Source organism: Hemiscyllium ocellatum, chromosome 43 (assembly GCF_020745735.1).
Source record: "Hemiscyllium ocellatum isolate sHemOce1 chromosome 43, sHemOce1.pat.X.cur, whole genome shotgun sequence".
Classification (NCBI taxonomy): Eukaryota; Metazoa; Chordata; class Chondrichthyes; order Orectolobiformes; family Hemiscylliidae; genus Hemiscyllium; species Hemiscyllium ocellatum.
Window position 1 is genome coordinate 33,900,760 of NC_083443.1, and position 18,717 is coordinate 33,919,476.

The 18,717-nt window shown below is 42.2% G+C and overlaps 1 protein-coding gene across 2 annotated transcripts in view; it reads left to right on the top strand.

Annotated features, from left to right (window-relative positions):
• The window catches only part of LOC132834890 (protein transport protein Sec24C-like), a 70,966-nt gene that overhangs the window by 18,218 nt on the left and 34,031 nt on the right, over positions 1 to 18,717 (top strand). Inside the window, exons 3-7 of one of the 2 annotated variants that reach the window (XM_060853970.1) lie at positions 6,751 to 6,883; positions 8,282 to 8,445; positions 11,518 to 11,961; positions 16,026 to 16,150; positions 18,477 to 18,545. In XM_060853970.1, the coding sequence (XP_060709953.1) occupies positions 6,751 to 6,883; positions 8,282 to 8,445; positions 11,518 to 11,961; positions 16,026 to 16,150; positions 18,477 to 18,545 (935 nt within the window). The remainder of the gene's footprint in view (positions 1 to 6,750; positions 6,884 to 8,281; positions 8,446 to 11,517; positions 11,962 to 16,025; positions 16,151 to 18,476; positions 18,546 to 18,717) is intronic. The other variant, XM_060853971.1, reaches the window with a different exon arrangement.

Sequence of the window (18,717 nt, forward strand, 5' to 3'; positions counted from 1 at the left end):
TTTCATCACTGTACTCAGGATAGTAGTCCTTCCAGACTGGAGATGGAGCTGTTTAGGTCTTCTAATCACTTTCTCTGGTCCACTTCAAATGTGGAAGCATAGAATTGGGTATGTAGTTACATTTAATCCAGTGCTAAATGTTCCTGATAATTCCTCTGTCACTGAAGGTTTTGAGGTGAATAAAGGTCGACAAAATTTATATAGATGCAGTGTAATAAAATGTGTGGTTATAATTATGGTCGAAAAGAATTTGCCGGAAAAGCACAGCAAGTTAGGCAGCCTCCAAGGAGCAGGAGAATTGATGTTTCTGGCATAAGCCTTTCAACAGGAATATGTGGGGAGGAAGGGGATTGAGAGATAAATAGGAGGGAGAAGGTAGCCGGGAAGGTGATAGGTGTGTGCAGGTGGGTGGTGACTGTGATCGGTCAGTGGAGAGGGTGGAGTGAAAAGGTGGGAAGGAAGGTGGATAGGTAGGGCTGGGCAAGAGGGCGTACAGAATTGGAGGGTTGGATCTGGGATGGGGGTGGGGGAGCTCCGGAAATTAGTGAAGTCCATGTTGATGCCCCATATGGTTGAAGGCAGAACATGAGGCATTCTTCCTCCAGTTGTCAGGTGGCTTGGATTTGGCGGTGGAGGCGGCCCAGGACTTGCATGTCCTTGGTGTCGTGGAAGGGGGGATGAAGTGGTCCGCCACAGCGGTGGGGTTATTTAGTGTGTGTGTGTGTCCCAGAATTGTTCTCTGAAACATGCTGTGAGTTGGTATCCCGTCTCCTCAATGTAGACGACACCACATCGAGAACAACGGACGAAGTAGCTGAGGTATTTGGATATGCAGGAAAATTTCTGTCGATGTGAAAATTTCTTTGGGGCCTTGGGCACAAGCGAGGGGGAAGGTGTGGGCATCCACAACTGCTGACACCAATCGCAGCATCGACTTCCATTTCCAAATGTTGCTGCTACGCATGGACTGTGAAGTCTGAGCAGAAGAGCAACTGTTAGCAGGAGTGTTGTCATAGTTAGATTGAATCTGTGTTCCTAATGCATGAGCCTGGTGTTACGGATCATTAATCCAATGATGTTACTGCACGTCGCTGCTTCCACTAATTGCAGAAAGAAGTATGTAAATTGGCATTTTGGAATAAGCGTTGTTTGTAATAACTTCGGGAGATTAGTTACATTCCCTGTGCATATACTGGTGGATCTCTTTACCCTCTCATTAAGTGATGTATTGGACCTGATTTGTGGTTGTGATCTATGTACAATATGTTCAAAAACAATGTTAACTTAATGTTAATTGTTATCAGGGTTAAACCTAGTGAATCATCAAATCAGTCTGCTCATCTTTTGACCTCTGCAGATTTATGCATTAGTTTATAATTAGTTTATAATAGCCTCCTACATTGCTTTCTGTTTTATTCTAGTTGTATGCTATGTTTTAGTTTGCAGTTTGGTGGCGACCTTCCAAGCTTTCTGTTGCATGTATCTGTTGCCTCCTCCAAACTCCTTCAGTAACACAGGAGTGATTCCATCTCTCAGTCGACTACTATCCAATCCTTCAAGGAGCATCCCGTTTAGACCCAGCTTCCTACCCTATACCTGTAAACTGGCATTTACAATGGCTAATCTACCTAGCCTGCACATCACTTAGATGTTATGGACAATTTCAGCGTGGCCAATCCATCGAACCTGTACATCCATTGTTTTGACTGTTCTCTGATATATATGCTTCCAAAAACTTGTGTTGGCAACTGTCTTTTTGCCTACCTCCCTAATTTCACTTTGTCTTTTTCTATTCCCACCTTTTTTTTGTTTTCTAACAAATGTTCTTTACATATCGTCTTATTTAAGATGAAACGCTACTTGTACACAACAGTTATCTATTATAGCTGCACCTTTAAAACATAGAAAAGTACAGCACAGAACAGGCCCTTCAGCCCATGATGTTGTGCCGAGGATTATTCCAAACCTAAAATAAAATGACCTAACCTACGTACCCCTCAACTGCAGTTGCTTAGATGTCCCCAAAGACTCTGCTTCCTCCACCACTGTTAACACATTCCATGCATTCGCAACTCTGCGTAAAGAACCTACCTCTGATGTCTCCTCTATACCTTCCTCCTAACACTCTAAAACTATGACTCCTCGTAGCAGTCAGTCCTGCCCTGGGGAAAAGTCTCTGGCTTTCTACTCTATCCATGCCTCTCAATACCTTATTTACCTTGATCAGGTCACCTCTATTCCTCCTCCTCTCAAGAGAAAAAAGTTCAAGCTTAGTCAACATCTCTTTGTAAGGCAAGCCTTCCAGTCCAGGCAGCATCCTAGTAAACCTTCTTTGCACCCTCTCCAAAGCCTCGGTATCTTTGCTATAACAGATTATAGGAGAAAGTGAGGTCTGCAGATGCTGGAGATCAGAGCTGAAAATGTTGCCGGAAAAGCACAGCAGGTCAGGCAGCATCCAAGGAACAGGAGATTCGATGTTTCGGGCATAAGCCCTTCTTCAGGAGTGAAGACCCCTTCCTGAAGAAGGGCTTATGCCCGAAACGTCGAATCTCCTGTTCCTTGGATGCTGCCTGACCTGCTGCACTTTTCCAGCAACACATTTTCAGCTATAACAGATTATATGAATATTCCAAGTGTGGTCTCACCAGGGTTTTGTGGAGCTGCAGCAAAACCTCACGGCTCTTAAGCTCGATCCCCCGTTAATTAAAGCCAAAGCATCATATGCTTTCTTAACAGCCGTATCCACTTGGGTAACAACTTTGAGGGATGTATGTGCTTGAATACCAAGATCACTCTGTTCCTCCACACTGCCAAGAATCCTGTCTTTAATCCTATATTTGAGTTCAACCTTCCAAAATGCATCACTTCGCATTTATTCAGATTGAACTCCATCTGCCATTTCTCTGCCCAACTCTGCATCATGTCTTTGTCGCGCTGCAGCCTGCAATAGCCCTCGATACTATCGATGACACCTCCAACCTTTGTGTCATTGGCAAATTTACTAACCTACCCCTCAACCTCCTCATTCAAGGCATTTATAAAAACTACAAAGAGCAGAGGCCCGAGAACAGAGCCCTGTGGAACACCACTCACCACTGACCTCCAGGCAGAATACTTTCCATCTACAACCACTCTCTGTCTTCTGTCAGCCAACCAATTGTGAATCCAGATCGCCAAATCTCCCTATATCTCATACATGCTGACTTAATGAATGAGCCTATCATGGGGAACCTTTTCAAATGCCTTGCTGAATTCTACATACACCACATCCACTGCCCGACCTTGGTCTACCTGACTTGTCACCTCCTCTCACCACCTGGATGAAGGCGTAGAAGGGTGGCTGAGTAAATTTGTAGACGATACTAAGGTCAGTGGAGTTGTGGATAGTGACGAATAATGTTGTAGGTTACAGAGAGACATAGATAAGCTGCAGAGCTGGGCTGAGAGTTGGCAAATGGAGTTTAATGTGGACAGCTGTAAAGTGATTCACTTTTTGGTCGGAGTAACCAGAACGCAAAGTACTGGGCTAATGGTAAGATTCATGGTAGTGTAGCTGAGCAGAGAGATTTTGGTGTCCATGTACACAGATCCTTGAAAGTTGTCACCCAGGTTGACAGGGTTGTTAAGAAGGCATACAGTGTTTTAGCTTTTATTAATAGAGGGATTGAGTTCCAGAACCACGAGGTTATGCTACAGCTGTACAAAACTCTGGTGTTGCCACACTTGGAGTATTGTGTATAGTTCTGGTCACTGCATTATAAGAAGGATGTGGCAGCTTTGGAAAGGGTGCAGAGGAGATTTACTAGGATGTTGCCTGGTATGGAGGGAAGGTCTTACGAGGAAAGGCTGAGGGACTTGAGGCTATTTTCGTTGGAGAGAAGAAGGTTGAGAGGTGACTTAATAGAGACATGTAAGATAATCAGAGGGTTAGATAGAGTGGACAGGGAGACTCTTTTTCCAAGACTGGTGACGTGAGCACGAGGGGGGCATAGCTTTAAATTGACAGGTGATAGATATAGGACAAATGTCAGAGGTAGTTTCTTTACTCAGAGAGTAGTAAGGGTATGGAATGCTTTGCCTGCAATGGTAGTAGATTCGCTAACTTTAAGAACCTTTAAGTTGTCATTGGACAAGCATATGGACGTACATGGAATAGTGTAGGTTCGATGGGTTTCAGAATGGTATGACAGGTCGGTGCATCATCGAGGGCCGAAGGGCCTGTACTATGCTGTAATGTTCTGTGTTCAAAGAAGTTAGTAAGATTTGTGAGGCTTGACCTGCCCCTCTCAAATCCATGCTGATTGCCTTTAATCACACTATGCTTTTCTAAATAGTCATAAATCCTATCCCTCAGAATTCTTTCCAAAACTTTGCTGACCCCAGACGTAAGACTGACTGGTCTATAATTGCCAGGGATTTCCCTATTACCCTTCTTGAAAAGAGGAGCTAGATTTGCCTCCCTTCAATCCTCCGGTACGGCTTCTGTGGAGAGTGAGGAAGCAAAGATCTTCACCAGCAGCTTAGCAACTTCCTTTCTTGCTTCCTGGAGCAATCTAGGATGAATTTGGTCTGACTCTGGGGACTTATCAATCTTAATGTTTGCCAAAATTCCCAGCACATCAACGTCTTCAATCTTGATCTGTTCAGGTCTATGTCCCTGCTCCTCGACGTTCTCATTCGCAACAAGGTCTCTTTGCTTAGTGAAAACCGAAGCAAAAAACTCATTTAGGGCTTCCCCTATCTGCTCAGATTCCACGCACAAATTCCTTATGCTATCCCTGACTGGTCCTACATTCTCTTATTCCTCACCTATGAGTAAAATGCCTTTAGGTTCTCTCTCATCCTTCCTGCTAAGCCTTTCTTGTGTCCCCCTCTTGGCTCTCCTCTGTCCATTTGAGCTCCTTTCTAGCAAGCTTGTAATCCTCTAAAGCGCTGCGAGACCCTTGCATCCTCCACCTTAGGTAAGCTACCTTCCTCCTTTCGATGAAAGGCTCCTCTGTTATCATCATCCAAGGCTCCTTAATCTTTATCCCTTCTTACCTGTCTCAGAGGAACAAATTTATGCATCACTTGCAACAACTGCTCCTTAAACATTTTCCACATGTCTGTTGAGCCCTTTCTCTGGAACAGTTGCTCCCAAACTTTGATTCATCCACTTTACTCCATAGTCAAGATTAGAGTGCTGCTGGAAAAGCAGAGTAGGTCAGGCAGCATCCAAGGAGCAGGAAAAATCACGTTTCAGGCAACAGATTCCTGATGAAGAGCTGTTGCCCGAAATGCGATTTTCCTGCTCCTTGGATGCTGCCTGATCTGCTGTGCTTTTCCAACATCACTCTAATCTTGACTCTGATCTCCAGCATCTGCAATACTCACTTTGCCCAATTTATTCCGTACCCTCTCCAAGGCATAATGAAGCATCTGCCATTGCTGGAGTGCAATACGATTGACTCTGTTTCTCTCTCCACTGATGCTGCCAGATTTGTTGAGTTTCTCCAGCACTTTGTATTTTATTTCCTGCTTCTCCCCTGTTTTGATCTGCAGTTCTGGACTCTGAGCAATTGCTTTTGTTTTGTCAGTTAAGTTTTGATGGAAAGACTAATTTTTGCTAATTAGATCTTCTGTACAATTTCTGTAATTAAAATTGCCTCAATTGGTAAAAAGTTTGTCAGTTTAAGAATCATCTCATTGGAGAGAACAACAAGTTTCTCAAGTTTCAGTTTTCTTTTAGTTAAGTTTACTGGTGCTGGACATTTCACTGTTTAATATTTCAACAGGAGCTGAGTAAAGTTTTTCAATGTTTCTACGGCATCATTAATTAATTACTGCATTGTCAGCTTTAGATTCTTCAACCCTTTGTACAGTGTAAGTTTAGAGAATGAAATTTGTGAACTTAATTGGATTTCAATTTCCATGATGCTGTAAAACCATCAGCAATACGTCAGTTGTCGTTCTTTCTATCTAACATAAAACCTGAGCATCAATTTATTGATGATCCAAGTTGACTGTATGACACCTGCAAGTACAATTCACTATGATGCTGATGCCTTCCCCTCAACTAGTCCAATTCTATGCCTACCTAAAACTCTCATCTGTGAATTGCTGTGCTGCAGTCAAAAGCTTAGTTTCTGGAGACTAATGACTTGAAGGGAAATGGTAATAGCATGGGAAAATAGCATTAGGATAATAGTCAGCCAAGACCTAGACAGCAGGATAGGTTCAGCGGGCTGAATAGCCTACTCTTGTTCCCATCTTCCTACCCTAATCACTTCACTTGCTGCCTCATATGCCCTCACTGTTGCTCAGTCAGAGGTACAACTTCCCCAACTAACTCCATTATAGACAGGATCAACTCGGTCAGTATGGTAGTATTCCCTCTGAGCAGTTGAGGGAGCTATGAATATTTTTGTGCTTTTGTAAAATAAAAAAAAAGATTAAAATCTTTGTCCTTCTAATTCTTCCATATTTTGGAAATTGGCTTATAGCATGACCAGATTTCTCCATCACATTGTACTGAATGGGCAACAACTTGCATAATAGTTTCAGTCTTTTCTATCTATTTTACATATGATTGTCTGATCTCAGTTGAGAATTGTTTCTTAATATCTTCTAGTTTTAGTTAATAAAGAATGTTGAATTTGTGTTTTGCTAACAGCAAATAAAAATCATGAATAAGCAAGTGCACTTCACGGATGATAGAGTTCCTTATTGTATGGAGAGTTAAAATGCTCATGTCTGTCTTATATTTTGTAGGTCCATTAAGGACAGCATCAGGTGCACCCCCAACCTCATTACCTCCCTCAACAGCTGCACAGTCAACAGCCTACAACCAGTATGGACAGGGGGATGTTCAGAATGGTCCTGCAATGTCTGACCAGTTACAACGGTTTGTATATGACACATGTCAAAAGCAAATGGACCAAAATATAGAGACCCTGTCATTGCACTTCATTTCCACAGAGCTGGACTTGAACTTTGATATTCTCTGAGCACTCAGAGTTTCAAGCTTGTCAAACCATGCATTCTACACACAACAGCTGACTTTAAGATACCCATTGTACACAACAAATAAGGCTTCATAAAGTTGTGTTTAGGTTCAGTGTAAATGTTACTTTGTTTAAAACTTGCACCGAGATGATGTGGAAAACTTTTAGATTCTGTTAATGATGTGAATGTACTTTCAGTCCACTACTCGATTGCGGGTAAGGAGAGCAGAACCTGGAGGAAATGAACATGAGGATTTAACTATGCACAAGGATTTTTAAATTGGGAATGTTAATTTGTCGAATTTTATGAAAAAACTCTAGTGAAGCAAGTGATTCAGCCCAACCAGTCAATGTTGTGAATTCTCCAGTGGTCTTAATCCAAATTACTAACTATTAACATTTCTCCCTTTTGTACCATTCCCTTTGCAAGACCAGTACCTCTTCCAAACATTGTCTTTTATACTTAAAAAAATAATTTCCAGCTATTGTATGAAAAATTTCTGTTTAAGTATTGAATGCTGATGAGAAACTGCTGTGGTGTTAGAGCTGACGCTGGGCACCTAAACTGACGTGACATCCTACATTAATATGATGCCAGCATGGAAAAGTGTTCAGCAAGCTAAGTTTTCCTACTGAGATCATCATTTCAAACACAGCAGAATTGTGAGAGGGGGGAAAAACAAATAATTTAACTCATCTTAGAAGTTTCCTGTCGCTGAGTTCCTCTCCCTGCCGGTAGCATTATGGACTTTAAATACTCAGGGAAATGTACAAAGTTAAAAATCTCACAACGCCAGGTGAGAGTCCAACAGGTTTAATTGGAAGCACACTAGCTTTCGGAGCGATGCTCCTTCATCAGCTGACAACCACCTGAGGAAAGAGTAGTGCTCCAAAAGCTAGTGTGCTTCCAATTAAACCTGTTGGACTATAACCTTGTGTTGTGTGATTTTTAACTTTGTACACCTCAGTCCAACACCGGCATCTCCCAATCAGGGAAATATAGTTTAGGTTGAAGGAAATTGTTTCATACCTCTCAACATTAATTGTCTTAGTTTTGCTTGGGGTCACCCTTGCTTTATAAGACACCTTTACATCAGCCAGGATTTGGAAATGGGCAACCTTACAGAGACACAGAAGATGGTGTAAGGAGTACCTGAGTTCAGAGGAATTGCTCAAAATGTTGTTGGCTTGGCTGAATTGCTGACTACTAATTGCAAAACCAGTAGGTAACTTTACACTACTGTACTGGAATTACTTCTTGCAAACGGAGGAATCTAATGATTCAACTTCTTTTACAGATTTCCAGTCTCTCAACCATACATGCCTGGTAGTCATCCGATGCCATATCAACAATATGCACCCCTGCCCAATAATACACAACAGTTACCAAATCAAATGGCAGCAATGCAGATCAGTGGTTCTACAAGCAATGCACCACCACCACCTGCCAGTCAGAGTTATGGTAAGTGATGTTAAACTGATCGGATTGCGTACATCTGAATTTGTCTTCATAGACCAAATTCTTTCATGTTTGATTTATCTGAAAAACCTATATTCCAAAAACCATCATCACATAAGCTTGTGTATGAGTTTGCCATCACCACACTGCTCGTTGGATGCTGCCTGAACTGCTGTGCTCTTCCAGCACCACTAATCCAGAGTCACCACTCGAAAGCCTTCTTTCATTATATGAAGACCACTTAATTGTCAGCTCAAAGCCTTATACCAGTACCTTCATTGAGATTCTACTCCCCATAATAATGGGATTTCTTAAAATTTTGACCTTTATGTAAGTTTTTTTTCACCTGTTATGGTTTCTTTTACCACTCCCAAGTTTCTCCTTCTGATGTTCACCAAAAATCTAAACTTTGCCTTCAATTTCTTATCTTCGTTGAATCGAGAGAGAATTCGTGGCCAAACTGTTCTGTAGTTCAGTTAGATCACTAATGATCTTCATTCTAGATAATTCCATGAATCAGCCTTTTCTTTATCTTTTTTAACAATAATCTATCAATCTCTCTTTCAAAATACATAATTTACTCCATCTACAAGGCTCCAGCCAGGAGTGTGATGGAATACACCCCACTTGTCTGGATGGGTGCAGCTCCAACAACACTCAACAAACTTCACATCATCCAGAACAAAGCAGCCCACTATTTGGTACCATATTGAGAAGCATGCACTCTCTCCACCATTGAAGCTCTGTAGCAGCAGTGAGTGCCTTCTGCAAGATGCACTGCAGAAATTCACCAAAGACCCTTAGACAACTCCTTCAAAACCCATGACCACTTAAATCTAGAAGGGCAAGAACAGAAGATACATGGGAGCACCACCTGGAAGTTCCTCTCCAGGTCACTAACATCCTGACTTGGAAATATATCACCATTCCTTCACTGTCGCTTTCTCAAAATCCTGGAATTCCCTCCCTAATGACATTGTGTGTCAACCACATGTGGACTGCAGTGGTTCAAGAAGGCAACTCACCACCATCTTAAGGGCAACTGGGGACTGACAGTAAAAATACTGGCCAACTTGCGATGTCCACATCCCACAAGTTAATAAAAATATTATCTCGTTTCAATGGTGGTTTATGCCAGTGTTTCAAATTTGCAAGCTTCATGTGTTTAAATGGTTCTACACTTCTCTTTTGAAATGTTGGATTCTTAATTTTTAGGCACTGTCCTCTCACATGAACTCCCCAACCAGTCGAAATAGTTTGGTTGCAATCCATCTGTTTCCCCTGAATATGTTGAAGTTAGGTGAGGTCCTCCCCAAACTTTCTAAATTCCAGATAAAGAACTCTAGCTTGTGGTATCTCCTTGTAATTCAATAATTGGTGTTTGACTAACCATTACTGCACTGGAGATTGTCTTCTAAAATTCTGTAGATACTGGAATGCTTCCTGCTGATTAGAAGATAACAAATGGCACCCCACTGTTCAAGAACAGACAGAGCAAGGGAGAAAGCAGGGAATTACAGACTTAGATTAGATTAATTAGATTAATTACAATGTGGGAACAGGCCTTTCGGCCCAACAAGTCCACACCGACCCTCCGAAGAGCAATCCACCCATACCCATTCCCCAACATTTACCCCCTTGGGGTAAATTGGTTTGGCAATTTAGCATGGCCAATTCACCTAAACTGCACATTTTTGGACTGTGGGAGGAAACAGGAGCACTGGAGGAAACCTACGCAGACACGGGGAGAATGTGCAAATTCCACAGGCGGTTGCCTGAGGCGGGAATTGAACTCGGGTCTCTGGTGTCATGAGACAGCAGTACTAACCACTGTGCCACCGTGCCGCCCACTTGTACACCTTAGATCTGTTGAGGGAAATGTGGGCAAGAATATGACAGATGAACATAATGTGAAAAAATGTAAGGCTATACCCTTTTGTGTTAGTGTCAAGTGTGCAGAGTGTTTCTTGAATGGTGAGAGGTTGGGAAGCGTACATGTGCAAAGGGTCCTGTGTAACCTTGTTAATAAGTCACTGAAGGCTAACGTGAAGTTGCAGCAAGCTATTAGGAAGGCTAGTGAATGTTACTGTTTATTGCAAGAGAATGTGAGTACAGGAATGGTTTTGGTCTTTTTATTTCAGGGAAGATGTTGCTATAGAGGGAGTGTAATAAATGTTCACCAGATTTGTGATCAGAAGGATGGACTGCTCAATGTAGAGAGATTGGGCAAACTGAGTCTGTACTCTCTGGAGTTCGGAAAAAGAGAAGTGATCTCGTTGAAATATACCAAGTAGGGAAGACAGGGTAGATGCAGAAAAAACTTCCCCCTGGTGGGGGAATCTAGATCCAGGGACACAATTTTAAAAGTAAGTGGGATACTACTTATGATGAGATGAGAAATGCAGTTATCTTACACATTGAGGAACTTTGGCATTCTCTACCCTGGAGGGCTGTGAAATCGCAGTATGTATTTAAGGCAGAGCTTGCTAGATTTCTGCTTACTGATGATTTTATGGATGGTGTGCATAAAAGGTACTGAAGTGTTCAATCAGCTGCAATTAGATTTAAATGGTGGAGCAAGCTCCACAGTGGGAATAATCCCCTCAAGCCTGTTCCCCATTCAATATCATCATGACTATCTCTTTGAAATTCCAGATTTCCACCCATCTCAATAACCCAGTTTCCCCTGACAAATAACAATCTATCCACTGCTGCTTTGAAAAGTATTCAGTTACCTCGTCAAAGCACCTTGAGGCAGAATTCCAAAGTTGTATAGCCATCTTGTGAAAAAAAAATCCATCTCTTGTACTCACCCTAAAAGGGTGACCCTCAATTTTAAAACAGTACTCCCCTCATTATTGGTACATTGAGCTATTTCTGCTACAGTATCAGGCTTCAAATTCTGCTCAAAATACATCCATTCCTGTTTCTTGGTAAATGCGAGCAATGTATATTCACCTAAAGATAGAAACTGTGAATTACAGAATGATGGAACAATTTCCAGTTGTCTTATTATCTGTCTCATTTGAGAACTGCTTCTGTGGGATTACCATTGACAGTTATATCTTTTCACAGGGCCACCAACGTCTCACCATCAAACAACAGCAAGTTTTCCGCTCGCTGGTCCAGCATCGTATACGCAATATCCTACTCCGCTACAAAATATTCCCTCGAGTGTACCTCAGAGTGGTAACCATCCTCAACATCCTTTTCCTGGGCAACCAGTCCCAGCGTCAACCTTCACCTCGCCTCCCACATCTACAGGTTTGACTGGCTCAACTCTCCTTCCTCCATCTGGGGTGCCAAGACCCCCAGTAATGCATGGACCACCACTGTCTGGACAGCCTCAGGCAGGCCTTCCCCCATCCCAGCATCCGACAGGACATTACCCACCTCAACTGAACCATAGACCAGCAGGTCTTCAGCCTGGTATGCCAGGGGTAGTGAGTGGCCCACCGGCTCAGGGCTTTCAAGCACATCCAAGTCAACCCAGTCAGGGACTTGGGCCACAACAGAATGGTAAGTTTATATCTGCTTAATATCAGGAGCAGTGATTGAAGCATTGGGGATAACCTGTCCAGTATTTTGTGAAAAGTTATAAAGTTGGACTCTGCTTATTTGAACCTGTAGAATTTGAATGAATCTTATCAATGGCTTTGCAAAAGAAAGAACAAATTTAAGTTAGATTTTCCATTCAACACTCAATTAGCTAAGCTATGCATTTAACAGGAAAAGGTAGGGGGTTAAATGGTTTTGTAACATTTGATTAGATTATTTCAGAAAAATGGGAGCTGACATTCTGGTAGTTATCTTCAGCTGCATGTCAGAATAATTGGAAGCTGCCAGGAAAACATGATGATTTTCAACATGCTTTTCATCATGCTAGAAATGAGCAATCAGATTCCTCTATCCCAATGCAGCCTTTTGCTTTACCCACATGACAATCTGTGTGACTTCATGAGAAATTATAATGATGACTGTGCAACCATTGTTGATGTCACTAGCCTCCTTTTGTGAGGGAAAATGGTGTCCTTCCCTGATCTAGAATACCTGCGACTCCAGACGCACAGCATTGTAGTTCACTCTGAAACAGCCAAACAAGCCATTGTCATCTCGGAAAGGAAAAAGAATGAGACCAGGTGGATCACCTGGCATCGACTAAGACACTGATGTCTCAGACGTTACCATAACCATCCCAATGTCCTGGTGGGGGAATCTAGATCCAGGGACACAATTTACAATCCCAACCATCCCACTGGCAGAACAAGCTGAGCAGATGTGGTGATAAAGAAGGGTGTTGTCCTGGGAGTCCTCAGCATTGACTGCAGGCCCTGTCAAGTCCCTGAACTAATTGAGTGCTCAAGTGCAAAGCTGGTAGACTGATTCCCACACCACCCACCTCAGAACCAATGAGGGAAAAACGTATTGACACACATTCTCAACAGTTTGCATGCCACAGATGTGTTCATGACATTGTTGGTAGGAATGACCGTAGCACGGTGCTCTGGCCCGAACCGTCGATTTTCCTGCTGCTTGGATGCTGCCTGACCTGCTGTGCTTGTGAAGACAAAATCTTGTCTTCAGTTTGAGACCACTATCTATTATATTGTCGGGCTGAATCACCTTAAAAAAATGTAATAAATTTGTGAACATGTCAAACATCTCAAGACAGGGCCTCTAAGAGACTGTGTGGCCATCAGCAGAATTGAACTCAAACACAACCTGCAATCTTGGCGCAGTCTGTCCCATGCTGTATTATTACCATCAAGCCAGGCAATCAGCCCAGCTTCAATGAAGAGTGCAGCAGGAAATGCCAGGACCAGTGTCAGGCATACCTGAAAATGAGGTGTCAATCTGATAAAGCTACAAATAGATGGAAATGAGTACTGCAGATGCTGGAAATTAGAGTCAAGATATAGATTCGTGTATTAGTGTGTAATATTCCTGATGAAGAGCTTTTTCCCAAAACATCAATTTTCCTGCTCCTCAGATGCTGCCTGACCTGCTATGCTTTTCCAGCACCACTCTAATCAAAGCTACAAACAGGGCGACTTGTGTAAGCACAAGGCTAGGTGATTGCATAAACAATAGTTCAGATCAGATCTAAGCTCTGCGGTCTTGCAACATTTGGTTATGAATAATGGTCGACACTTGAATAATGCACTGAAGTAGGAGGTTCCACAAGTATCTTCTCAATGATGGGGGCCTCCACAACAGTTCAAAAGATAAGGGTGAAGCATTCATAATAGTCATCAGCCAGAAGTAACAAGTCCAGTAGAGAACCCTGACATCATAAATGTCAGTTTTCAGCCAGTACAATTCACTCCACATGATATCAAGAAATGGTTGAAGGCTATGGTCCTTAACATTATGGTCCAGAACTTGCTGCACTCCTAGTCAAGCTTTCCCAATACAGCTGCAACGCTGATATCTACCTAACAATGTATAAAATAGCCCACTGTACACACAATTATGGATCTGCTCTCAATCCTCAGTGAAGTGATGGAAGATGTCATCGACAGTGCTATCAAACATTATTTGCTCCGCAATGGCCTAGTGTTATTATTGTTGCAGAGCCCAGATCATGTTTTGGGGACCTGGGTTTGCATCCCACAATGGCGGATGGTAGTAGTTGAATTCAATAATAATCTGAAATGGGGGCTAATGATGACCCTGAAGCTATTGCCGATTGTGAGGAAAATCTCATCTGGTTCACTGATATCTTTTCAGGAAGGAAGTGACTCCAGACCAATAGCAATGTATTTGATTTGGGCAGTTAGGGATGGGCAATAAATGCTGGCCTAACCAGTGACCCCCACATTCTGTGAATGAATGAAAATAAAATCTCACTGATGCTCAGTTTGGGTTCTGCCAGGACCACTCAGCTTCTGACCTCATTATAGCCTTTGTGAAAATATGGACAAAATAACTAAATTCCAGACATGAGGTAAGAGTTTTTGCCCTTGACATCAATGCTGCATTTGACAGAGTGCTGCAATTGAGAGCCCTGCAGTCATACCTCACACTAAGGAAGATGGTTGTGGTTGCTGGAGATCAGATCTTCACAGTTCCAGAGCATTTCTGCACAAGGTCTTCAGGGTAGTGTTCTAGACCCAAACAACTTGAACTGCTTCATCACTGACCCTCCTTCCTCTACAAGGTCAGAGTGAGGAAACTTGATGTTGACCGTGCAATGTTCCGCACCATTTGCAATCACTCAGATACTGAAGCAGTTCATGTCCGAATACAGTAAGGCCTGGACAATATCCAAGCTTGGGAATCTAGCTGCCATCCTTGACCTTGAATGGCAATACCTGCTCCAGATGCCCCACTGTCAACACCCTAGCAGTTGCCATTGGTCAGATGCTGAACTGGACTAATCACAAGTACCCGTGGCTACAGGAGCAAGTCAGAGATTAGGAATTTTCTGACAAGTTACACCCTGCCTCATACCACAAATCCTGTCCACCATCAATAAGGCCCAAGTCAAGATTGTGATGGAATACTTACCCTTGCCTGGATGAGTGCAACTCCAACAGCACTCAGAGCTTAACACCACCCAGGAAAAAGCTTGATTGACACCACATCCACTCCATCTACCACTGCTCAGTTGCGGCAGTGCACACCATCTACAAGATGGACTGTTTCTTTGACACTACTGTCTAGAAGGACGAAGAGAGACGATACATTGGAATACCAGTACTAGCAACTTTCTTTCAAACACCCACCAACCTGACTTTAAAGTACATTGATGTTGCTGCATCTATCGGCAGGGCACAAGCTACAGCGGTTTAGAAGGTAGTTCAGCACCTTCTGCAGGGCAGTGGGGATGGGCAATTACTGCTGGTCCAGCCAGTGACATCCATGTCCCGTTAATGTATAAAGCAAAAATCATGCTCTGTATAGCATAGTGTATTACTGAATTGGCTTGAGAAATATCAAGGATTGGAATGAATGTTTCTCTGAATGCTGAACTGTTCTGACCTGCAATCTGCTGCCTGAGTGGGTAGTGAAGATTTAGTAGTAATTTAAAAGGAGAATTAGACAGATACTTAAGGGAAATATTTGCGGGGCTATGGGTAACAAGCAGGGGTGTGGGACTAATTGAATAACTCAGGACTATTAGACATGATGGACTGAATGCCCTCCATTCTGATATTTTTACTCCATTTTTCTGTTTGGTATGGTTTCTGATAAACTTGTTTGGATGTTGTGACACTCTGACACAGGTGAACCTGTCCCTGTGCCTTCTGGCTCAGAGATAGGAACACTACCACTGCACTACATAATAACTTCACTCTCAGTACCCATAAGCTTTAGGAATATTTCTGCCTTGGGTTCTGCTGACCGTCGCAAATGAATATTCGATTGTATTCAATTTGTCCGTGAACCTGTGCAAATGTATGTTTGAGCGATCCACTTCATGGAAGCAGTGGTGTGTCTGATTAGACTTTGTGAGCATTGGTGACTTGTACACTACAACTTGCTGATTCCTCATTAATCCTGCAGGTATTCCTTGGTGTTATGATACACACACATTTTGTTTGCTACTTGGCTTTTCTTGATTTGTGATGTCCTTTCAGGTTCTTTTGGACAAGTGAGATCGCCCCAACCGAACTTTGCTGCACCTTACACTGGAGCACCAAGTTACCCCAGTCAACCCCAACCACAACAGAAAAGGCTGGACCCAGATAGCATTCCTAGCCCAGTAAGGACCATGATTTGTAGCTGTTGTCTTACTGGCTGTTGTATTCTAATGTTTATAAAATTGTTTCAGTGTTTTCGGAAGAAGACGGTGACTTCATGGAAATGTCGTTGGACTCTTAATCCTAGGCTAATGCTTCGGGGGCATGAGTTCAAATTCCACCATACCAATTGATAGAGCTTACAATCAACTTAAATTGGAATCTAAAGCTACTCTTGTTAATGATAGCTGTAAGACTATCATCCGTTAGCATATAAAATCATCTAGTTCACTAATGTCCTTTAGGGCAGGAAATCTGCCATCCTTATCTGGTCTGGCCTACATGATTCCAGACCCACAGAAATGTGGGTTGACTTTTAACTGCTTCAAGGGTGATTAGGGATGGGCAGCAACTGCTGGGTTTGTCAGCAATGCTCACATCCCATAAAGAAATAAAAAATACTCTTTTTCTGCTTATTACAAGAATTTGCTTGCATCTGTCCATTGTTTACAAACTTGGGAGACCTGAAGGTAATTTTTGTATTTTATTTGCATGTGTTTTCCTGAACATGTTTGCACTTCTGTTTGGAAATTTGATTTTGTGCAAAGCAAAATATCATAACCGTGCAATTCATTGCGAATGACACAGCTTCAAAGTAACAGTTCCTGCACTGAAAAGTTGTTATGCCTGAGGGCAATGTCTGCAGTCACTTCTGCTTGTGGTGGGTTGGTATTGTATCTCTGGTAGACAGCCAACTAATTTTTTTCTGGTGCATCAACATTTCTGGGCTCCCAAGTTCGTTCTTTTTGTCAACTCTAAGAGTCCTAACCCTTCTCTGCCTCTCTTGCTAGTTGCCTGGGTTGCAGTCCCTCCAACCTGTTGCCCCACAGCTAGCCTGGTGCCATGCACCCTGTGATTAGTTGACCATCTCTTTGTTCAGTCCTGTTCTTCTGTTAACTCTAAGTTCAGTGTTCATGCTGTCTTCTCACCTCTCTGTATCCTTGCTTCTCACTCCTCATGAGAATGGGAACCAGAGGGAAGAGCAGGAAACTGCTTGTGGAATTAGTCAAGCTTAAGAGCAAGTCTGAGCTTGAAGCAGGTAATCAGTAGTTATCTCTAGTTGCAACTTCCTGTGCTACCAATGTTGGTTTATTTGTGTATATGACATGTAACCCATGGTGATGTAATGAGACATTTATTAGTCATTTAAGCAAAACTGTTAATGTGGAGAATCCATAGCTGATTAAGTTGTTTCAAGATTAATTTAGGGTGAGAGGGGAAGCTAATGATCAGTGCCTGATAAGAGTTTTGTTAGGGTAGTGAAGATAAGAACTTGAATCATTTAAATTTTGGTGAGACTTGAGGGTTATGCTGGATTGTTGATTACCATTTAATTCAATGTGATGGCTGTAAAGCTTTTGATTCAACAGTTTTATTCAAGACTCATGAAAACAATGATCACAAGCCCTTTTTTTTTGGGTATCCTGTCCAGCTTCTGAGAAAGATATGGCTGTGTTCTTGATTTGCTTTGGCTCAAAGTAATATGCTGTCAGTCTCCTGCAACACTCGGCTTACTGATCCATTTACAGGGATAGGAACAAAATGGTATCCAACAAGATTGTGGTGTTCGTAATGAAGTCAGGAGTTGACATGAGCATGGGAAACTCCATTGGAAGTTTTGGGGAGAAGGTAGTGAACAATCCATTGCAGTTTTTCCTTCGGCCTGTCAAGCAATCTTATCAAGCTTCTTGGAAGTAAATTCTGGTTAAGGTGCTTGAACTATTAAAACTTCTCAACCTGGGAAGGGGTTAGTGAAGTTCCTCTGCTGGAGTCACGTTTATGCATCTAATTAACAATTGTAGATGCTCCAGTGTCTGTGGGCAATTCTGAACGCTGGATGTACTTGGGTAATTACCTTGCCAGACATTGAAAAGGAAAATGGAGCATGAAAGCTTGATATCAAATAAGTTTGAACTAAATGCTTTAACTATCAGTATTTCTGTTAAAAATTTACTTCTGTCAGGTTTTTGAGTTAACACAATCAGACAGTTAGAGTTGAAATGCTAACACTTTTATTTTATTTGTAAAATTATCATTCTAGCCAGAATACTTTTGAGTATTGAGCTTTTTAATATTAAAGCTGTGGGAATGTGAACAGGCCTGCATAATGCATAGAAATGATAGATAACCAGTCTAACTGAATAACACAGGTTGCATGTGCAATGATGTATGTGTAAACGTATGTCAAAGGACTTGCTAATGTGGCACCATTCATGTGGGAAGATAGAAGTAACAACTGTTACTGTTCTGTTTCTCTCCTGTTTTGCTGCTCATTTGTGCCTTTTTAAGCAACTTAATGAACTGCCACCTCAACAGAAAACAAGACATAGAATAGATCCAGATGCAATTCCTAGTCCAGTAAGTCTGCTTGTATGTTCGTGTGCTGTTACCACCTTCATTCCTGCCTTTGCTTTTCATTCTAAAAGGCATGTTGCTCTACATGTGACAAATGTGCTGTAAGGTCACAAAATCTTGTCAGTTTAATTGCACTTTGTCTACAGCTTATTTTGTAACACCACAATGCTGTGTC